We start from the raw sequence: 24,422 nt of genomic DNA, 5'->3' as shown, positions 1-24,422 counted from the left end.
AATGACAGTAAAGTGTGGGTGAGGTAAGTTATCTCGTAATAGAGTGGATGGAACACAGCTGAAAGCCAGTTAACTTAGCTTTAAGTTGTGACCCAGCCATTCACTATGGAAACCTTGGACAAGTCACGTAATTTTCTGGTTCTCGATTTCCTGAGAACCAGATAAAATAGGAGAGTCAACTGAGGAATTCTAATGTTGATTTTGCTGTAGTAAAAGCTTAAAGTTGGAATCTTCAGGAAAAGAGGCAAGAGTTGAAATAAGATTAAAAGTGAATCAAAGAAATAGAGTGTTGTGCCTGGCAAACTAGGTTTAGGGGATGGGCAGAAAGCCCTGATGTGTCATGTTTGCTGTAATTTCTGAGGTGTAAATACCTCCCATCATGGCTAATTTCAAGCTCTCAATACCTTACGAAATTCCTGAATATTTAACAGTCGGCTTTCTAGGCAAGTACTAACTGAGTCCAACACACCACTGGACATATTTGCCAGGTACCAACCAGTAGGAATGAGTACTAAATTAGCTACATGCATTTGTCCTAGAGTAGGTTTAATGGAATTCCTCAACAGTGTTCAAGGCCCTGAGGAGAAGCCAGAGGCCATTTAATTGAGACAGTGGGCCAAGTTTTAAATCTAAGAGAAGCCAGGTTTTAGGTGTGTTGGGGGAAGTGGGATGGAAGCTAATGATTCTGCATTGTGAATAAGAGCAGTGTTGAAGAGATACTGCCTGGGGATCAGAGAGAATTAGAAAATCTAAAGTAGTCATAGTTCCTGCTTTTAAACTTGCAGTGCATCTTGTGCAAATAGCTAAAGTGTATTTTTTTCTAAATCAGATTCAAATATTAAACCTTAGTTATAATTCTAATCAGGAAAAGCCTTCATTTCTAACATAAGAGAAAAAATGGTAGTCCATGTATAACTGCATAAAGGAAATTCAAGAATAAGATATATATTGAGAACAAAACTCTTTAATTCTCAATTTAGCAAAGTTTTGAGATTATTAACTTTTTTAAACCATAGTTTTTATAGTCTGTTGTGATTATACATTGTTTCATAATGTAATGGCTGACATTGGTCCTTAGAGTTTTTTTTCTTTTTTACCTAGAAATAAATTCTCCAGTGTGTTATTGAATTTCTTACAGAGATAGAACCTTAATGTTGGTCATTTTTCATAAGTATTTTAGTGAGATGCATTACTTAAGAATATTAGCTTTCCTCTCCTTAAAATTTTTTATCTTATAACATTTTTAATTTTTTTATTTTTTATTTTTTTAAAGATTTTATTTATTTATTTGACAAAGATAGAGACAGCCAGCGAGAGAGGGAACACAAGCAGGGGGAGTGGGAGAGGAAGAAGTAGGCTTTTAGCGGAGGAGCCTGATGTGGGGCTCGATCCCAGAACTCTGGGATCACGCCCTGAGCCGAAGGCAGACGCTTAACCGCTGTGCCACCCAGGCGCCCCTATCTTATAACATTTTTTAAACTAGTAGATTAATATTGGAACCGAGTATAAAACCCATCAAGAGAAATGGAGACTAATAGTCATCGATGATTTTTTAGAAATCACTAAAATTAAGATGTAGATTTGTATCCTGAACTTACTTATTTTAGGTACGGTTACAGTTATCCCAGATCATTTAAAATTACATTTGGGGCAGTTTTAATAAATACTATATCTCATACCAAAAGAATCTGTTGACAACTGACATATTGAGAAATCTAGGAGTCTCTAATTATTAGCCTAATATGTCAGAATGTTCTTATACTTTAAGGTAGCTTTCAGCAAAGTCATCTTCTGATGAACTCAGTGCCACTCTTCCAAAGAGCTGAGGGCTGGTGAGGCTATCAGTAGGTAATTCCTTGCCCAAATTTCAGATAAAATGAAGTTCAGTTTAACCAGATGAAGCTGTGGCATCATGGACAACATTAGGTGTGCCAGCCATTATGGCCAGTTTCTTTACCAAGTGGTGCTGCATGGAATAGCTAATTGTTGAACTTCGGCAGAAGTTGGAGAGCAGTTCAAATGTACTCTTGTATCACAGAGTCCAATGAAAAGCAAGAGAGATTGTTTTTCTGCTTGGCTGCCAATCGCTGTGCCTCTGATTCCTGTATTCCCTTTCTGTTTAAGTTTTGAATGGATCACAAAGGTCAATATTCTCCTCCTTTTTCTCTCCCCTTCCCCATTTATCCACTGTAGGTATTCAGCATGTTTTTGGAGACTCTAGTGGATTTCATACAAGTCCACAAAGATGACCTTCAAGACTGGTTGTTTGTACTGCTGACACAACTATTAAAAAAAATGGGTGCTGATTTGCTTGGGTCTGTTCAGGCAAAAGTTCAGAAAGCCCTTGATGTTACCAGGTAATATTTTCTTCAGATACTTCAAGTTTATCCAGTAGTAATCAGGAATGTTTAGTTTCTGTGTTTAGATTTCTGAGTCCTTCCGACCCATTTAGGCTGCATGGGCTTCATTTGAAAATTGTTAATGACGCCCATTCACATGGGTATATCTAATGCAGCATTGGTCTTTAAATCAAACACTGCCTTTCTTTTCTAAAACTCTCATGAACATTGGTTGAGTAATGCAAAGGTGGTATTTTATCTCAAATAGGGTGTTCAAAGCAGAGTTGAAGATCTTGTTCAGTCTAATGTAAATGTAAAAAATATTTCCTAAGTTTAAAAAGAATGTGTTATTATAGCACTTAAATATTCAGAATCTTTTTTCAGAAGATTCTGAACCAATGATATGTTTCTACTTTCTTGTGTAGATTGTTGAGATGACTTATTTCAAATACCCATTTACTAGGTTGAGGTGAGTCTAGAATTCAGATATTAGGTCTGTGGAAATATCTCTGATATTCAGCTTTTTTTTCTTTTACTTTTTTATTTTAAAGATTTTTTATTCATTTATTTTAGAGAGTACAAGTGGGGGGAGGGGCAGAGAGAGAGAGAGAGAGAGAGAGAGAGAATTTCAAGCAACTCCCCGCTGAGCACGGAGCCCCCACATGGGGCTCAGTCTCACGACTCTCAGATCATGACCTGAACTGAAATCAAGAATCGGACCCTTAACCGACTAAGGCACCCAGGTGCCCCACAACTTTTTTTTCTGATTAAATCCATACTTGAGGCAAGATAGACCATTATTTACTACTATAGTGTTGCTGTTTAACCCCCAATAGGATATAGATTCAAATGTTCACATTGTTCTGGGAATAACTTGTATGCTGTACTACATAGACTATACCACTTACAGATACTACTTCATGCATGCTCTTTAAATGACATACTGTTTTGGTGTTAAGCATAATCTTTTGTTTACTTTGCTAAATGTTTACTTGATTAATTTTTGTTTTGCTTTGTTCTTTCCTTATTTCAGAGAATCTTTTCCAAATGATCTTCAATTTAATATTCTAATGAGATTTACTGTTGATCAGACTCAAACACCAAGCTTGAAGGTAAAAAATTGAAGTCTTTCAAAGACATTGTAAGGAACTGAAGTATTTTATTAATAAAGTTATGTTGATATTTGTATTTCTGTCCAATGAGAAGTTGTTCCATCAGTGGATTTTGTTTTTATAAACTTTCAGACAGTCAAGCCAGCACTTCGGGACCAGCTTCACTCTTTTTGGAGCTCCAAGGTTTTTTTGTTTTTGTTTTAATCTTCATTATCTCTTTTCTTAACTCTCTTTAAAAACTCTGCTGTGTTTCAGAGAATGTTTGTATGCATCTGATTTCAACTACTAACCTCTGTAAGCCCTTTAAGCATGCACAGATTTTATTTCAAATGTTACTCAATTGCCAGACTATCTCTTGGAGAAGCTTACTGGGGATTTCCATTTAGAGAGCAGCACAAATATGGCCATCTAACTCTAAGCTGGTAATGCAGACTTGCTCTATAAAGTCTTACCTAATTTTATGTTTGTGATTTCCCAATACTTTTTTTTTTAGTTTAGAAGTTTGAGTAGGTATTTTGGGCAAAATGTCAGTTTTGCCTTGTATTTATTTTACTAAACAAAAAATTTTAAGTTTAATCTCCCTGCTATTCTCCAGTTCTCCTTAACTTAAATAGTAACTTTTCTTTTTGCAATGTGATATTTCTAATGTGTGCATAAAATTTAGAATCAGGATTGACTTTCTCAATTATTATTAGCACACATTTTTTAATTTAAGTGAAAATGAGATGGATTCCAATTTGTGACTTAAAATAATTACTAGGCTTAACATAAAAGAAAAAATAATTTAATGGAAAAGCCCCTGAATTCTTTAGTAGAGATGTTTTCTTACTGAGTTTTATTAAAGGAGATTAAAGTCAGGGAAATAACAAGCATATGTGCATTTACAAGCCTTATATTTTTCTGCTCTCTTCTGCACGAAATATATTTCTACAAGCATTATTGCCCATGGATTGATTTTCCTTTAAGTTTCTGAATATGATTTTGCCTTAAAAATCACAATTATGTTTCTTACCAGGGTTGACTTACACTCAACACAATGTTAATTTCTCAGAGCTGCTTTGTGAAAGGGATTCCATCTATTTTGATTTTAAAATGTGACCTGCAGAAGAAAAATCATTTACTCTATTTTATTGATAAATGTTTTGAACTCATTCTTTGACCTGGCTATTATGCAAGGCATTCCTAGGAATATAAAATCTACATTTTTTGTCATTATTATAATGCACGATAAACTGTAATAAGGGTTATGATTTAGGTACCAGGGGTAGGTAGGTATTCAAGTGCTGTTGAAAATGTATGTAGAGATACTTCATGGGCTAGTGGAAAGGGAGGTCTAAACCATTAGCTTAAGAAATAAGGGTGACTGGGGAGCTCAGGGAGAGAGTAAAGTTGTTGAATACCTAGAGAAAAAGACAGTGGGAGACAGAGAAATTAAAATTAGCTTTCCCATTGGAAAATGGAGACTGGAATTACAGACTGTTTCTCTAAAAGCCATATATGGCTTTTATATTTTATATATACATGCATTACATATTATATAAACATACACACAGGCAAAGCTATAGGGGAAAATCACTCTGCAACTCCTAAATTGATATTTTAGGATAACAAGGAAAAGTTAAATTGGAGCCATACCTATGCCAAAAATAAAAGTATCTTTCAGATGGGTGACAGATTAAGATTTAAAAACTATTCTGAACAGATTATAGAAAAACACAAACAACTTGAGTGTGAGATCTATAAAATTCTTCATTGAAAAAATGATGGATCTTTCAGTCATGTGGTTAAGTGTCAGAAAAGAAGCAATAGAATGGGGGAAATGGCAATACAGAGTGATTTTGAGTAAGTAATATTTTTAAAAATAATTTTGACCTTTTTTTCTGGGTTTCGCAGATATGCTGCAAAGTTATGCACACTTTAGCAGCAAGATAATTTTTCCTTCTCTGAAGAAGAATGCAAGTTTGTGTTATTAAAATTAGACTATATAAACTTGTGAAATATCCTACTTAAATCTAAACTTTCAAATGATTATGATGTGTGTATTGTGATTATTTTGCCTGGTGGTTTAGTAAACATACCTACTCTGTGAAACCCTTTAAAACTTTATGTGCCTCTCTGATTTGCCAAGACACTGCACTAGTTGAATCTCACAGAGCACAAATAAATATATTCAACTATTGCTGGTGGCAAATTGAAAACAAACTACATTGATGTTCATTCTTTGATTTACTATTTCCACCTTTTAGTTATTCACACTGATAAAAGGTGACATGGCTTCAAGAATCCAGAATGTTAGGTGCTGCTGTAATTTATTGGGCCTGCTACTGCAAAATTAACCATAAGTCTCTTTCCCTCTCCACTGTACATTTTACCTGAGATGGCTGATAGATTAACTCTAAATTTTTTAAATAATCTCTTAAAGTTATAGTTACTTCTTAAAATTTATTCATTTTGAAATGAATGTAATCACTTTTTTCTTTTAAAAAGATTTTTTTGAGATGTATTTATTTTAGAGAGAAACAGCATGCCCAAGAGAGGGGGGAGAGGGAAAGAGAGAGAGAGAGGGAGAGAAGCAGACTCCCTGCTGAGCACAGAGCTCAGTCCCACAGCCCCGACACCACAACCTGAGCCAAAATCAAGAGTTGGATGCTTAACTGACTGAGCCACCGAGGCGCCCCCTTTTTCTTTTATAAACTGGAATCAGAAGGGGGAAAATGTACAAGAGTCAGAACCTTATTTTTACACATCACTTCCTATATATTAACTTGGCACAGTACTTCCCAAGGACCTTATTTGGGTTGAGTGAGACAAGCGGCATCTTAAGATCAATAACAAGGGAAGAAAGATCAATAACAAGGGAAGAAAGATCTTAATCTTTGGCAACATATTTTTAGAGTTGCTGTTTTAATCATACATGTAAACCTTCCAAGTCAGCAAATCAGTGTTTAATACATGTTCACCATCTGCTGTATCCAAAGGACTGTACACTATGCCAGATGCCATTTCTAAAGTACACTAGCAGAGTCCTTTAGAACCATTATTTACAAATCCTAGAATGTTAGAAGATGTGACAGTCGTTCTCAACCTGTTTTTCTGCTGCAACATACCTGAGAGAAAGGAGATGATTTAACAGTGGCTTACTCTAAGGATTACAAAGGCCGAGCATAAGGAAGAAGCATGTGAGCTTTTCCTCACCTCCTGCTGATTTTGAAGCCTGCATTCGACCACACACCTACCTACCATGTACCCAAGCATCAGGAATTACAAATAAGTGTTGTATTTTCTCCAGTGGTACTTCGTAAAACTTTTTTGTGACACTTCTTTTGAAAGGTAGTAGTTCTAGCAGTTGATGGACCTCTCAAGGAACATGATCTCATTGGGTGAATGTTACTGTATGTTTGGGGGAAAACCTGTATTGCCCATCTCAATTACATACTTGATTTATGATACCTTATTTCCAGAATACTTTTGGTTCATTTCCCCAAAAGCCAAATTACACTTAATTTATAAAGACTGACTCCCAGGGAAATCTAGACAAGAGTCAGCTGTAAGCTCTGAAGGCCAGCTCAAGGAAAAGGGTCTAATTTTGTCAAGAGAGTCTTCAGCAGTTGTTTGGATGCAGGGGATGAAACACCCGGGACTTAAAAGTTCTGCTATATGTGAAAACAAAAATCCATATTACCATGTATTTGTACCTCAGGTATGTAGGTGGTTATATAATTTCTTTTTTATTGTTGATGCTGTTTCATTTTGTATTGGTCGAAAAAATAATCGCCTAATTGTTTCTGAAGTGTTGTCCATATCCCGCAGTGACCATCTGATTGTCCTCTCATTGTGCTTACCTCTGTAGGTGAAGGTTGCTATCCTTAAATACATAGAAACTCTGGCCAAACAGATGGATCCAGGAGATTTTATAAATTCCAGTGAAACTCGCCTGGCAGTGTCTCGGGTTATCACTTGGACAACAGAACCGAAAAGTTCTGATGTTCGGAAGGTATGTTTTAATTTAAGGTTTAAAAGGTAAATTAAAAAAGCAAGTCAGTCGTTTTGGATTGCCAATGAATAAGGAGCTACTATTTCAGAACATTGCCAGTTAGTATTGAGTTATTTACCTTGTGACATGAAGACTTTTTTTTTTTTAATCTTCTCTTTTAAATTATTTAAATTTTATCCAGTTAATATGAGTATAATATTAAAAATAACTGTCCTCGGGCACCTGGGTGGCTCAGTCGGTTAAGCATCTGATTCTTGGTTTCAGCTTAAGTCATGAACTCGTGAGTCATGAGATCAAGCCCTGAGTCAGGCTCCAAACTCAGCAGGAAGTCTGCTTGAAGATTCTGTCCCTCTGCCTTTTCCCCCTCTCCCATGCATGCGTGCTCACTCTCTGTCTCTATCTCAAATAAATAAATAACTTTTAAAAAAAAATAAACCTAAAAATAACTGTCCTGGGGTGCCTGGGTGGCTCAGTCGGTTAAGCATCCAACTCTTGATTTCAGCGCTGGTCATGATCTCAGGGTTGTGAGATTGAGCCCTGCATTGGGCTCTGCACTGGGCATGGAGCCTGCTTAAGATTCTCTTTCTTCCTCTCCCTCTGTCCCAACCCCCAAAAATGAAAAAATAAAAAATAAATGTCCTTGCCACAATCTTCCCAACCTCTAATCTTGTAACCATTCAAAATATAGTCGACCCTTGTTAGTATCCAAAATATATAAAGAACTTATATAACTCAACATCCAAAGAACAAATAATCCAACTAAAAAATGGGCAGAAGACACAAACAGACATTTCTCCAGAGAAGACATACAGATGGCCAACAGATACGTGAAAAGATGCTTCACATCACTCATCATCACAGAAATCCAAATTAAAACTACGGTGAGTTATCACCTCATATCTATCAGAATGGCTAAAGTCAGAAACACAGAAAACAAGTGTTGGCAAGGATGTGAAGAAAAAGGAACCCTCTTGTATGGTTGGTGGGAATGCAAATTGTTGCAGCCACTGTGGAAAACAGTACGGAGGTTCCTCAAAAAATTAAAAACAGAACTTCCCTATGACCCAGGAATTGCAATATTGGGTATTTACCCAAAAAATACAAGAACACTAATTCAGAGGGATACGTGCACCCATATGTTTATAGCAGCATTATTTATAATAGTCAAACTATGGAAGCAGACCACGTGTCCACTAATTAGATGAATGGATAAAAAAGAGGTGGTATGTATATACACACATATATGTAAATATATAATGGAATGTTATTCAGCCATAAAAAAGAATGAAGTCTTGCCATTTGAACAACATAGATAAAGCTAGACAGTATAATACTAAGCAAAGTAAGTCAGGAAAAGACAAATACCATATGATCTCACTCATGTGGAATTTAAGAAACAAAACAAAGGGGGGAAAAGAGACAAACCAAGAAACAGACTTTTAATTACAGAAAACAAACTGATGGTTACCAGAGGGGAGGTGGGTGAGGGGATGGGGGAAATAGGGGAATGGTGATTAAAGAGTACACTTAACATGATCAACAACAACAAAAATGAAACAAAAAACAAAATGTAGTTAGTTGACCATTGAACAATACAGATTTGAGCTGTGCTGGTTCACTTACACGCAGTTTTTTTTTTTTACAGTATAAATGTATTTTCCTTATGATTTTCTTAACATCTTTTCTCTAGTTTATTGTAAGAATACAGTATATAATACATATATATATAATACATATATAATACATATAGCATACAAAAGGTGTGTTAATCAGCTGTTTACATTATCACTAAGGCTTCTAGTCAACCGTAGACTATTAGCAGTTACGTTTTGGGGGAGTCAAGTTATAAAAAATGGAGAGACTTGACTGTGCGGGAGGTTGGTGCCCTTAACCCCTGTGTTCAAGGGCCAACTATAGTCCAAATCTTTCCTCTTGCAGGTACCAATGTATTTCATATAAGAATTTACAGTATTTCTTGATTTACTCATTATAGGCATTATCTGTTGGGCTATTGATAAATTTAGCCATTATGTAGCTTTCTATCTACCTTTGTACATAAGAACTTAGCTTTAGGGATGCCTGGGTGGCTCAGTCGGTTGGGGTCTGCCTTCGGCTCAGGTCGTGATCTCAGGGCCTAGGATCAAGCCCTACATCAGGCTCCTTGCTCAGCGGGGAGCCTCCTCCTCCCTCTGCCTGCTGCTCCCCCTGCTTGTGCTCCCTCTCTCTCTCTCTTTCTTTCTCTCTCGGACAAATAAATAAAATCTTAAAAAAAAAAAAAGTACCTTTACCATACCATTCCCACATCCTTCCCTATATTTTTCCCCATAATCTTCAGAATACTTAGGAATCAACCATTGTTATTAATACAAAAGATTTACCTTTTGACTGTGGAAGTATTCACTCCTATTACCAAGTGGTTTATTGCTACCTCCATTCTTAAAGAAGCTTTGTTGTGGTATAAATAATTTGCCTTGTTTTTCATTTGCCTGGGATTTTTTTAATGTTTTACTGTCTGTTCATATTTTCAACATCTCTGTAACATGCTTACGGGTAACATTTTGCATATGCCCAAAAACATGTTATTTATTTCTCCTTTCTAGACCTTCTGTTCTTTTCATCATCTTCCTGAGATTCACCCCTAATTTTTCATTTCTCACATCCTATATATAGCTCTTTTTACTCTCTTCCTTTGTGAATCATTTTCTTCAATATTTGCTGCAAAGAAGCACATAGAATATACATTTTATGACTTTTATTTCTAATGGTGGACACTTTACCCAACAGAAGCAGAATATACATTCTTCTTAAGTGTACATGGAACAGTCTCCAGGATAAGACCATATGCTAGGCGATAAAACAAACCTCAATAGTTTTCTTAAAAGGATAAAAATAATGCAAAGTATGTTTTCTTACCACAATGGAATGAAATTAGAAATCAATAACAGGGAAATTTGGGGAGCTCACAAATACATGGAAATTAAACAAATTATTCCTAAATCACCAGTGGATCAAAGAAGAAATCAAAAGGGAAATTAGAAAACGCAGTGAGGTGAATGAAAATGAAGATGTGACATACCAGAACTTAGAGGATGCAGCTAGAGCAGTGCTTAGAGTGAAATTTATTTCAATATAATATTTCAATATATAATGCCTGTAATAATAAAGAACAAAGGTCTCAAATTAGTAACTTTGACCACTACCTTACGACATTGGAAAAGAAGAACAAACTAACCCTAAAGTAAGCAGAAAGACATAATCAAGATTAAAGCACAAATTGGGTGCCTTGCTCAGTTGGTAGAGCATGTGATTCTTGATCTTAGGGTCGTGAGTCCATTTTGAGCATGGAGCCTGCTTAAAAAAAGAGAGATTTAAGTACAAATTAAGACAAAAACAATAATCAGTGAAACTAAAAGCTGGTTTTTTGAAAGGTCAACAAAACTGGCAAACTTTTAATGGGATTAACCAAGAAGAAAAGAGATTAAAATTACTAGAATTAGAAATGAAAGAGGGAATATGACCAACCTTACAGAAATAAAAAGAATTGTAAAGGAATATTATGAATAATTATGTGTCAGTAACCTCGATGAAATGAACAAATCCCTAGAAAGATGTAGACTGCCAAAACTGACTCAAGAAGAAATGGACGTTAATAGGACAAGTAAGAGATGACTTAGTAATCAAAAAACTCCCTGTGCAGAGAAGCCAAGCTCAGATGGCTTCACTGGTGAATTCCACCAAACAAATTACTACCAATTCTTTGAAACTCTTCCCCAAAAAAAGAGAAGGAACACTTTCTAACTCATTGTGTGAAGGCAGTAGTACCTTGGTGCCAAAACCAGATAAAGACACACACACACACACACACACACACACACACACACACACTATAAGCTGATACCATTTACAAATATGGATGCATTTAATCCTTGACAAAATACTAGCAAACTAAATCCTGAAACATATAATAAAGAGAATTATATACCATGACCAAGTAAATGGGATTTATCCCAGGAAAGCAGGGTTAAATTACATCTGAAAGTCTATTAATATAACCACCATATCAATCAAAAGACAAAAAAACACATGATTATATCAATAGAAAAGGCACCTGATGGTTCTCCTCGCTGGCTCAGTCAGTGGAGCATACAGCTCTCAGGGTTGTAAGTTCAGGCCCCACATTAGGTGTAGAGATTACTTAAAAATAAAATCTTTAAAGAAGAAAAAGAAAAGGTATCTGGCAAAATCTTAGTATCCTTTCATGATTTAACAATAAATAAATAACATAAAAACTAACAATGGAAGGAACTTTCTCAACCCAGTAGAGAACACCTGCAAATATCCACAGCTCAACTTATGGTGAAAGACTGGATCCTTCAAAATTAGCAAGGCAAGTATGTCTGCTCTATTTCTGTTCAACATACACTATACAATTCAATATATACTTTCATTACACTATACTCTGGTCCAAGTGTGCAATACTGGCATGTCTAAAAATGTACAAATGATTTCTGTATCTATTCAACTGGGGGTTCTAGCCAGGGGAGTTGGGGAAGAAAAAAAAAAATAAAAGGCATCTAGACTGTAAAGAAGAAGTTAAACTATTTGCAATTGCAGATGATATGATCTTGTGTAGAGAAAATCCTAAGGAATCATTAAAAAACTATTAGAACTAATAAGTTCATCAAGTTTGCAGGATATAAAACAGTGTACAGAAATCAATTATATTTCTAAACCCTTGCTATGAGCAATCCAAAAATGAAATTAGGAAAAGAATTTAATTTGCAATAGCATCAAAAAGATTAAAATCTATAGGAATACATTTAACAAAAGAAGTGCCAAATTTATATAGAAACTACAGAATAGTTTTGGAAGAAATTAATGATTTAAATAAACTGAAAAACATTCCCTGTTCATGGATGGGAAGACTCAATATTGTTAAGATGGCAGTACTGCCCAAAGTGATCTACAGGTGAAATGTAATCCCTATCAAAATCCCAGAAATTTTAGAAATTTACAAGCTGATTCCAAAATTCATATGGAATTGTAAGGGTTCCATAATAGCCAAAACAATTTTGAAAAAGAACAAAGTAGGAGGACTTCACACTTCCTTATTTCAAAACCTAGTATAGGCATATACCTCAGAAATACTGCAGATTCAGTTCCAGACTACTGTGGTAAAGCCAAGTCACATGAATATTTTCATTTCCCAGTGTATATAAAAGTTATCTTTGGGGCGCCTGGGTGGCACAGCGGTTAAGCATCTGCCTTCGGCTCAGGGCGTGATCCCGGCGTTATGGGATCGAGCCCCACATCAGGCTCCTCCGCTATGAGCCTGCTGCTTCCTCTCCCACTCCCCCTGCTTGTGTTCCCTCTCTCGCTGGCTGTCTCTATCTCTGTCAAATAAATAAAATCTTTAAAAAAAAAAAAGTTATCTTTGCACTATGCCATAGTCTAGTAAGTGTGGGATAGCATTATGTCTAAAAAAATGTACATACCTTAATATAAAAAAATGCCAAAGAAATGCTAACCATCATCTAAGAATTCAGAGTCCTAATCTTTTGGCAGGTGGAGGGTCTTAATGTTTACTGATCAGGTTGGGGTGGCTGTGGCAGTTTCTTGAAAGAAAGCAGCAGTGGTGGAAAACAGTATGGAGATTCCTCAAACAGAAATAGGAATACCATATACACTACTGGGTATTACCCAAAGAAAATGAGAACACTAATTTGAAAAGATATTTGCACCCCTGTGTTTATTGCAGCATTATTTGCAGCATTATTTACAATAGCCAAGGTAATGGAAGCAATTCACGTGTCTGTTGATAGATGAATGGATAAAGAAGATGAGGTATTCATATATAGTGGACTATTAGCCATAAAAAAGGATGAGATCTTGCCATTTGCAACAGCATGGATAGGCCTGAAGGATATGCTAAGTGAGATAAGTCAGACTGAAAAACACAAATACCATGTGATTTCACTTATGTGGAATCTAAAAAAACAAATTATTAAACAAAAAGCAGAATCAGACCATAAATATAGAAAACAAACTGATGCTTGACGGAGGGAAAGGGCTGGGGGACGGAGAAGACGGGTGAAGGAGAATGGAAAATACAGGCTTCCAGTTATGGAATGACTAAGTCATGGTTATAAGAGGCACAGCACAGGAAATATAATCAGTGATGTTGTAATGGTGCGTGGTGATAGATGGTAGCTACACTTGTGGTGAGCATAGCATAACATAGAGAAGTTAAATCATCATGTTGTACACCTGAAACCAATGTGACATTGTGTGTCAGCTATACTCAAGTTTTAAAAATTATTTTTAAATAGTTCAAAATAAATCAAAATAAAGATCATTTAAAATTCATTTAAAAAAATAAGAGATGAAGTTTGCTGCATCAGTCAACTCTTCCTTTTACAAACGATTTCTCTGTAGTATGAGATGCTGTTTAATAGCATTTTACCTGCAGAATTTCTTTCAGAATTGGAGTCAGTCCTCTCAAACCCTGCTGCTGCTTTACCAACTAGTTTATGTAACATTCTGAATCCTTTGTTGTTATTTCAGTAGTCTTCACAACATGTTCACCAGGAATAGATTCCATCTCAAATAACACTTTCTTTCCTCATCTTTAAGAAGCAGCTCCTCATCTCTTCCAGTTTTGTCATGAGATCGCAGCAATTCAGTCACATCTTCAGGCTTCACTTCTAATTCTAGTTCTCGTGCTAATTCCACCACATCTGCAGTTATGTCCTCCACTGAAGTCTTGAACCCTTCAAAGTCATCCATGAGGGTTGGAATCAACTTTTTCCAAATTCCTATTAATGTTGATATTTTGATTTCTTCCCAGGAATCACAAATGTTCTTAATGGCATCTAGAAGAAGGTTTTCAATTTACTTTGTCCAGATCCATCACAGGAATTACTATCTATGGCAGCTAAAGCCTTGTGAAATGTATTTCTTAAATAATAAGACTTGAAAGTCAAAATTACTCCTTGATCCATGGGCTGCAGAATGGATATTGTGTTAGCAGGCATGAAGGCAACAGTAATTCTCTTTGTACATCTCCATTGCAGCTCTTGGGTGACCAGGTGCATTGTCAGTGAGCAGTATTTTGAAAGGAATCTTTTTTTCCTTAGCAGTAGGTCTCAGAAGTGGCTTAAAATAATCAGGAAACCACGTTGTAAATAGATGTGCTCTCCCCCAGGCTTTGTTGTTCTATTTATAGAGCACAGGAGAGTAGATTTAGCATAATTCTGAAGGGCCTTAGGATTTTCATAATGGTACGTGAAGCAGTGGCTTCAACTTAAAGTCACAGGCTGCATTAGCCCATAACAAGAGAGTCACCCTGTCCTTTGAAGCCAGGCATTGACTTCTCCTCTCTAGCTGTGAAAGTCCTAGATGGCATCCTTTTCCTAATATAAGGCTGTTCCGTCTACACTGAAAATCTGTTTAGTGTAGCTACCTTCATGAATCATCCTGGCTAGATATTCTGAATAACTTGTTGGAACTTCTGTATCAGCACTTCACTGCTCCACCGTGCACTTTTATGCTATGGAGATGGCTTCTTTCCTTAAACCTCATGAACCAACCTCTGGCTTCAAACTTCCAGGGCTTCCTCACCAATCTCAGCCTTCACAAAACTGAAGAGAGTTAGGGCCTTGATCTGGACAATGCTCTGGCTTAAGGGAGTGTTGTGGCAGCTTTGATCTTCTTTCCAGACCACTAAAACCTTGTCTCTGAATCAGCAATAAAGCTATGTTGCTTTCTTATCATTTGTGTGTTCACTGGAGTAGCACTTTTAATTTCCTTCAAGAACCTTTCCTTTGCAGTCACAAGTTGGCAGTTTGTCACAAGAGGCCTAGCTTTTGACTTGCCTTCCTCACTAAGCTTAATCATTTCTAGCTTTTGATTTAATGTGAGAGACATACAACTCTTTCTTTGACTTGAACATTTAGGGGCCATCATAGAGCTAGTAACTGGCCTCATTTCAATATGGTTGTGTCTCAGGGAACAGGGAGGCCCAAGGAAAGGGAGAGAGATAGGAACGGCTGTTCAGTGGAACAGTCAGAACACACACATTTAGTTCACCATCTCATACGAACATGCTTCGTGGTACCCCAAAACAATTTTATAATAATAACATCAGAGATCATTGATCACAGATGACCATACAAATACAATGATGAAAAGTTTGAAATGTTGCAAGGATTACCAAAATGTGACAGAGACACAAAGTGAATAAATCCTGTTTGAAAAAGTGTGCCAGTAGACTTGCTCAGCAGAGTTGCCACAAACCTCCAAAATATATAAAGAATTTATACAGCTCAGTACCCAAAAAACAGTCCAATTTAAAAATGGGCAGAAGACATGATCAGACATTTCTCCAAAGAAGACATACAGATGGACAACAGACAAATGAAAAGATGCTCCACATCACTCATCATTAGGGAAATGCAAATCAAAACTACAATGAAATATCACCTCACACCTGTCAGAAGGCTAAATCAACACGAAACAAGTGTTGGCGAGAATGTGAAGAAAAAGGAACCCTCTTGCACTGTTGGTAGGAATGCAAATTGGTGCAGCCACTGTATGGAGGTTCCTCAAAAAATTAAAAAGAGAACTCCCCTATGATCCAGAAATTGCAGTATTGGGTATTTACCCAAAAAATACAAGAACAGTAATTCAGAGGGATACATGCACCCATATGTTTATTGCAGCATTAATTTCAGTAGCCAAATTATGGAAGCAGTCCAAGTGTCCATCAAATGATTAATGGCTAAAGAGGTTGTCATGTGTGTATATATATATACACAGTGGAATATTATCCAGCCATAAAAAAAGAATGGAATCTTCCCATTTACGATGACATGGATGGAGCTAGAAATTATAATGCTAAGCAAAATAAGTCAGAGAAGAGAAATACTGTATGATTTCACTCATGTGCAATTTAAGGAACAAAACAAGCCAAGGGAAAAATTAAGAGAGAAGCCAAGAAACAGCCTCTTAACTATAAAGGACAAACTGAAGGGGCATCTGGCTGGTTCAGTCAGTGGAGCATGTGACTCTTGATCTTGGGGTTGTAAGTTCAAGCCCCACGTTGGGTGTAGAGATTACTTTAAAAAATAAAACCTTTTGGGGTGCCTGGGTGGCACAGCGGTTAAGCGTCTGCCTTCAGCTCAGGGCGTGATCCCGGCGTTATGGGATCAAGCCCCACATCAGGCTCTTCCGCTATGAGCCTGCTTCTTCCTCTCCCACTCCCCCTGCTTGTGTTCCCTCTCTCGCTGGCTGTCTATCTCTCTGTCAAATAAATAAATAAAATCTTTAAAAAAAATAAGTAAAAAAAAATAAAACCTTTAAAAAGAAAAAACAAACTGAAGGCTACCAGAGGGGAGATTGGTGGGGGGATAGGTTAAATAGGTGATGGAGATTAAGGAGTGCACTTTTGATGAACATCAGTGATTTATGGGATTTTTGAATTACTATATTGTATACCTGAAACTGATAACACTCACACTGTATGTTAACTAACTGGAATTAAAATTTTTAAAAAATGGAATATAGTATTCTAATAAAGACCTAATTTATGTTGTGAAATAAGTAAATAAATGAATAAATAAAAATGCATCTAGTAAAGTAAATGTGACAGTAAAATATAAACTAACAAAAATGAAGGACTTTATCAGAATATACTAAAAATACGGCATTTTATTTTATTTATTTATTTTTTTTAATGATTTTTTATTATATTATGTTAGTCACCATACAGTACATCCCCGGTTTCCGATGTAAGGCTCGATGATTCATTAGTTGTGTATAACACCCAGTGCACCATGCAATACGTGCCCTCCTTACTACCCATCACCGGTCTATCCCATTCCCCCACCCCCCTCCCCTCTGAAGTCCTCAGTTTGTTTCTCATAGTCCATAGTCTCTCATGTTTCATTCCCCCTTCTGATTACCCCCCCTTTCTTTATCCCTTTCTTCCCCTACCGATCATCCTAGTTCTTATGTTCCATAGATGAGAGAAATCATATGATAGTTGTCTTTCTCTGCTTGACTTATTTCACTTAGCATTATCTCCTCCAGTGCCGTCCATGTTGTAACAAATGTTGAGAACTCGTTCTTTCTGATAGCTGAGTAATATTCCATTGTATATATGGACCACAACTTCTTAATCCAGTCATCTGTTGAAGGGCATCTCGGCTCCTTCCACGGTTTAGCTATTGTGGACATTGCTGCTATGAACATTGGGGTGCATATGGCCCTTCTCTTCACTACGTCTGTATCTTTGGGGTAAATACCCAGTAGTGCAATGGCTGGATCATAGGGTAGCTCAATTTTTAACTTTTTAAGGGACCTCCACACTGTTTTCCAGAGTGGCTGTACCAACTTGCATTCCCACCAGCAATGTAGGAGGGATCCCCTTTCTCCACATCCTCTCCAACAATTGTTGTTTCTTGCCTTGTCTATTTTTGCCATTCTAACTGGCGTAAGGTGGTATCTCAGTGTGGTTTTGATTTGAATTTCCTTGATGGCTAATGATTTTGAACATTTTTTCATGTGTCTGTTAGCCATTTGTATGTCTTCATTGGAAAAGTGTCTGTTCATATCTTCTGCCCATTTTTTGATTTGTTTATTTGTTTCTCGTGTATTGAGTTTGAGAAGTTCTTTGTAGATCTTGGATACCAGTCCTTTATCTGTAGTGTCATTTGCAAATATCTTCTCCCATTCCGTGGGCCGCCTCTTAGTTTTTCTGACTGTCTCCTTGGATGTGCAGAAACTTTTAATCTTGATGAAGTCCCATAAATTCATTTTATCTTTTGTTTCTCTTGCCTTTGGGGATGTGTCATGAAAAAGGTTGCTTTGGCCGATGTCGTAGAGGTTGTTGCCTATGTTCTCCTCTAGAATTTTGATGGATTCCTGTCTCACATCAAGGTCTTTCATCCATTTGGAGTTTATTTTTGTGTATGGTGTGAGATAGTGGTCAAGTTTCATTCTCTTGCATGTAGCTGTCCAATTTTCCCAGCACCCTTTATTGAAGAGACTTTTTCCCACCGGATGTTTTTTCCTGCTTTATCAAATATTAGTTGCCCAAAGAGCCGAGGGTCCATTTCTGGGCTCTCTATTCTGTTCCATTGGTCTATGTGTCTGTTTTTGTGCCAGTACCATGCTGTCTTTGTGATCACAGCTTTGTAGTACAGCTCGAAATCCGGCATTGTGATGCCCCCAGCTTTGTTTTTCCTTTTCAACAGTTCCTTGGAGATTCGGGGCCTTTTCTGTTTCCATACAAATTTAAGGACTGTTTGTTCCAGTTCTTTGAAAAATGTCCTTGGTATTTTGATCGGGATAGCATTGAAAGTGTAGATTGCTCTGGGTAGCATGGACATTTTAACTATGTTAATTCTTCCGATCCATGAGCATGGAATATCTTTCCATCTTTTTACGTCTTCCTCAATGTCTTTCAAGAGTGATTTATAGTTTCTAGAATATAGGTCCTTTACGTCTCTGGTTAAGTTAATTCCAAGGTAACGTATGGTTTTTGGTGCTATTGTAAATGGGATGGATTCCCTAATTTCTCTTTCTTCGGTCTCGTTATTCGTGTATAGAAAAAAATACGGCATTTTAAATCATATAACTTAAGCCCGTATTATTTAATGTAGAAGTAGACAAATAGATCAATAGAACACGAAGGATCAGAGGATCAGAAACAGTTTGGTTTATATAGGAGGTTACTTCATGATAAGGGTGTCACTTCTTGAGGAAAGGATAAACTCATTGGTTAATGGTTTTGGAACAGTTAGGCTCTCTTCCTCTGGAGGGAAAGAAAGCTGAGTCTCCTACACCAAAATAAAGCCTGGATGGAATAAAGTATTCCTTAACAATCAAGAGTAACTTGAGGTAGTTTCAGTGTTGTTCCAAAAAAGACACAGGATCATAAAGTTTTGTTTCAAAATACAAATAGTTTTTTTATTATTATTTTTTATGTTATGTTAGTCACCATACAGTATTTCGTTAGTTTTTGATGTAGTGTTCCATAATTTCATTATTTGTGTGGACCACCCAGCACCCATTGCAGTATGTATGTGCCCTCCTTAATACCCATCACCAGGCTAACCCATCCCCCTGCCCCCGAAACCCTCAGTTTGTTTCCCAGAGTCCATAATCTGTCATGGTTCGTCTCCCCCTCTGACTCCCCCCCTTCGTTTTTCCCTTCCTTCTCCTAATGTCCTCCATGCTATTCCTTATGTTCTACATTTAAGTGAAACCATATGATAGTTGTCTTCCTCTCCTTACTTCACTTAGCCTAATCCCCTCCAGTTCCATCCATGTCGATGCAGATTTCCGGGTGTTCATCCTTTCTGATGGCTGAGTAATATTCCATTGTATATATGAATGTTAGGATGTGGAAAAAGGGGAATCCTTTTACACTGTTGGTGGGAATGCAAGTTGGTACAGCCACTTTAGAAATCAGTATGGAGGTTCCTCAAGATGTTAAAAATAGAGCTACCCTATAACCCAGCAATTGTGGTACTGGGGATTTACCCCAAAGATACAGAGGTAGTGAAAAGAAGGGGCATATGCACTTCAATGTTCATAGCAGCATTGTCCACAATAGCCAAACTGTGGAAGGAGCCAAGATGCCCTTCAGTAGACTAATGGACAAATAGTTTTGTGGGTTTTTTTAAGATTTTATTTCAGAGAGAGGATGCATGCACAAGGGGGAGGAGGGGCAGAGGGGAAGAGAGAGAGAGAGAGAGAGGCAGAGGATCTCAAGCAAACTCCCCACTGAGTGTGGAGCCTGACACAGAGCTCTGTCTCACAATACTGAGGTCATGACCTGAACCGAAACCAAGAGTCAGACACTAAATTGACTGAGCCACCCAGGCACCCCCAAAATATAAATAGTTTTATTTGGGTACTATTAACATGTTTGAGGACATACCTACACAGTGTACATTGGGCTTATATTATAGCTGTGTTTTAGTATATTTTTATTATTTTTTTTTATTGTTTATTATATTTTTCAGTTTATGATAACCCTCTCCCAATTTCTTCATGTATAGAATTCCATCATCTTTCAAGGCTGTTTTGTATAGTGTGCCATTGCTCCAATGTAACATAATTTAACCATTCCCCTAGTGTTTTATATTCAGATATCATAAACCTAGAACACTTAGGTTCTCATAGAATGGGGTCTGAAAAGGTCCAGGACAAGATGCGCATATTTTCATCTGAGTCATAATTCTGAACTATTTGGGTTTCTTCCTCTTCTCTGTTAAGTTTTTGTGGTAATCTGAATTCAAAGTTTGGCTTTCAGTGACTCTGTTGATTACATTAAAAGAAGAAATAAATTTATAAGTTTTCTTAACTGATCTGAGTAAGCTTTGTTTTGTTCCCATTTCCACCAAAACATTATTTTCCATTTATATAAAAATGAATAGTAAAGTATTAAGTTGCTCTGAATGGACTTTGTAGAGCTTGGGATATACAGGTTTCCCCTGCTATTGTTCCTATGAAACCTTTCATACGCCAAAATGGTATAAAGCAAGGAAGCAATTCCATTAATTTATATGGGAAAACTTTTAAGACTTCCCAGACCCAAAAAATAGCATCTTTTAAGCTTTTCTGATACCTTAGGATACATCTTGTTAACAGATGCTCAAAATAAATCAAGATAAAGCACAGATGCTTACATACGCAGTTCAACAACGCTGCGTTGGCTTGATGCTAAGTGTAGTTCCTGGAGAAGGAGCTTGGTGGTACCATTCTCACTGCTGTGAGTGTGTGCTGCCTTTATAATGGCTCACTGCAAAACAACTGCTGAATACCATTTTTGCTTTTTGCCTTAAATGTAAAAGTGAAGATCTTCTTTGTTTTTCTTTTGGTTAGGGAAAGCAGGTACTGCTGTAGGTCTTTCATAAAAGCAGAGTGGTGTAATGTGAACTTTTGAAAGGTATAGGATACCTGTACTTGTATATTTCCATCCATCTTTCTTCTTGTAATCATTTATGAGGAAAACTGAAGAAATAGCATATATTGGTAGAATAACCCCGGAAACTGGTTAACTTTTGCCATTGAGTGCTAGATTGTATTTGTGACATTTTTTGTATTCCCTACTTACCTTCAAAAAATAAATGGCAGGTCAGTTATTTTCTTACTCTCCCAACAAAGAAATTTGAAAGCATATAAGGACATCTTTTTCTGTGGGAAAGGTGGCCTTGTGCTATTGAACAGAAATGTTGAGTGAAGAAAATTGTCTCCTTTGAGTAACCGAAATATACTTCTCTGCTTCTTCCATGTCTTTGTTTTCTAGGCAGCACAGTCAGTGCTGATTTCCTTATTTGAACTCAATACCCCAGAGTTTACAATGTTATTAGGAGCTTTACCAAAAACTTTTCAGGACGGTGCTACAAAGCTTCTTCATAATCACCTACGAAACACTGGCAATGGAACCCAGGTATCTTTCAGTTTTTTTCTTGACTGTTATGTGATGTGATGGTTTCACAGCAATTGCTTTCTTTTACATGAAGTAAACTTTTGATCCTAGTGTATAATTTTTACATCTGTATTAGGCAATATCTCCTAAGCAGTATTAAATATTGTCCTGGAAAGAATGTAGTCCTTAGGCTTGTGATGTTATGTTATAATTTGGTATACATTACCAGGGTATGAACAAAGAAAGCAAACCAGTCCTTATTTGAGGACTGGAAGGGATGACTTGGTTAACAAATAATATCTGTAGAAAGTAGGGCTTTAAAAGGTGTGTTCACAAACCTGTTCACAGCATTGTGGGTCCATAGTTGCTTGAATACAGAATTTTATTTGGGGGAGGTAAGGTCTGACTAAGTGAAACATTGCAGTGTTATATGTACTTAAATGTCAAGAATCATTTACATAATATGCCTAAAAAATTAAATTTTAAAAAGATCTTTGGTCATGGATAGAGGAAAAATTAGATGCACTTATGGCAGGCTTAAAGTAAAGTCTGAGGGTTAAAAACAATCTAAGAACAATTTCTTGGGACTAAATTTGGTCATCTTTTTAAAAGGAGAGAGATTGTTTAATTATATCTTAAGAGGTAGGCAAATTAATAATACTGAATTTTACTTTGGTATGCTTGCGAAAATCATTTGTAAAGCAAACTCGAGGAGGAATAAAATTTGAATATTGTAATGGGTGGAAGAGGGAAATTGGCTTAGAATGGGAAGCTAATTTAAAATTGTTAGTTTGGGGAAATACCTGTCTGGCTCAGTCTTTAGAGCATGTGACTCAATCTCAGGGTCATGAGTTCAAGCCCCACGTAGGGCGGGAAGCCTACTTTAAAATTTTTTTTTCAATTTAAAAATTAATTAAAATAAAATAGTTTGGGATCCTGTTGAATCTGTGAGAAGGTAAATGTTGGTAATATTTGAGAGCAGGAAGTGGGTGAAGAAAACGAAAAAAGACTAAAGAGATAGATTTCTGAATGGGGAGAAAGTTTTTCCCTACAGAAAGCAGAGATAAGTACATGAATATTTAAAATACTAACCTACAAATATGGCTGTTTCATATTGTTCAACTTCTTGATTACATGGCTTCCATAAGAGCCTTTTAGTTGAACTTACCTGTCCTATGTTAATATTTATTTGACTCCCCCAATCAGGGTCCCATGGGGAGTCCTTTGACGAGACCAACACCACGTTCACCAGCCAACTGGTCCAGTCCTCTTACTTCTCCTACCAATACATCACAGAATACTTTATCTCCAAGGTAATAAAAGGATTATTTTCCATCATGGCTTGTGTTTGCCGATTCCCATTCTTAGACAACTGACAGTAATATAATTCCACTTGATTTCCACTTGACTTGAAAAGTCTTGACACACAGAAACTTAGCAGATTCAAAAAATTTTAAGTTTATGCCAAAACTAACCCTTTAAATGAAAATAGTGTATAGGATATCTAATTTTTATGTAAGTGAAAAAATTTATACAGCTTTTGTAAATTACTGCTTGAAGCATTAAATGGAGTAGTTACGTTTCTCAGATACGTTTATAGACAAAAACATAAAAATAGAGAAGAAAACAAGTAATGAATCATGGAACTTTACATCAGAAACTAGGGATGTACTGTATGGTGATTAACATAACATAATAAAAAATTATTATGAAAAAAAAGAGAAGAAAAAATAAGGAAACACTAAATATAAAATGGCATTATGTCTGTCTTTAGGAAAGAATGTGAGTTTGGTCCTTAATATAAAATATAAGCTGTGTAAAATTTTCACACACTTAAGCAGTTCAAGCATTGGCTGTATTTCAGATGAAGTTTTTGACTCATTAATAGACTAATATTTTTTCCCTTTTCCTGGCCTTTTAAAAAATCATTTGAAAGTAGTCCATATGTACTAACATAATTATTAACTTGATTTTATTAGCCATATATCATAGCATATTTCATCATATGCATTTTTTTTTTAAGATTTTATTTATTTATTTGACAGAGATAGAGACAGCCAGCGAGAGAGGGAACACAAGCAGGGGGAGTGGGAGAGGAAGAAGCAGGCTCATAGTGGAGGAGCCTGACGTGGGGCTCGATCCCGTAACGCCAGGATCACGCCCTGAGCCGAAGGCAGACGCTTAACCGCTGTGCCACCCAGGCGCCCCCATCATATGCATTTTAATTATAGGATACTTCATCAGCATCTGAGGAAGAAAAATACATTGCAAACTTAACATCTAGCTTATTTATTCCTTGTGACACACATGTGACAATTTGATGGCTAAATTCCATCTTCAGTTGGTTTTAGAATTTGATTATAGATGTCAATAACATGTATGTTCAGTGTTAAAACTTCTCTGCCTTCCTATACATTTTTGTAAAATACATTTATCTTCTCTTTAAGCTGTACCGTTATTGTAACTTAATCACAGGATCCTGTTGGCAAACTTTCTGTAAAGGGCCATATGGTAAATATATCAGGCCTTGTGGGCCA

The 24,422-nt window shown here is 36.5% G+C and overlaps 1 protein-coding gene across 43 annotated transcripts in view; it reads left to right on the top strand.

Annotated features, from left to right (window-relative positions):
* The window catches only part of CLASP2 (cytoplasmic linker associated protein 2), a 175,042-nt gene that overhangs the window by 127,622 nt on the left and 22,998 nt on the right, over positions 1-24,422 (top strand). For 26 of the 43 annotated variants that reach the window (XM_044383243.3, XM_057315836.1, XM_044383239.3 and 23 more), the window contains 6 exons: positions 2,194-2,357; positions 3,373-3,451; positions 3,584-3,634; positions 7,302-7,445; positions 21,763-21,906; positions 23,092-23,198. In XM_044383243.3, coding sequence (XP_044239178.1) covers positions 2,194-2,357; positions 3,373-3,451; positions 3,584-3,634; positions 7,302-7,445; positions 21,763-21,906; positions 23,092-23,198 — 689 coding nt within the window. The remainder of the gene's footprint in view (positions 1-2,193; positions 2,358-3,372; positions 3,452-3,583; positions 3,635-7,301; positions 7,446-21,762; positions 21,907-23,091; positions 23,199-24,422) is intronic. The other 17 variants (XM_026496670.4, XM_048216073.2, XM_044383240.3 and 14 more) reach the window with 2 other exon arrangements.

This window comes from Ursus arctos, unplaced genomic scaffold, assembly GCF_023065955.2.
Source record: "Ursus arctos isolate Adak ecotype North America unplaced genomic scaffold, UrsArc2.0 scaffold_20, whole genome shotgun sequence".
Lineage (NCBI taxonomy): Eukaryota > Metazoa > Chordata > Mammalia > Carnivora > Ursidae > Ursus > Ursus arctos.
The sequence above is the reverse complement of the archived record's forward strand: the minus strand, read 5'-3'. Positions and strand labels throughout refer to the sequence as shown.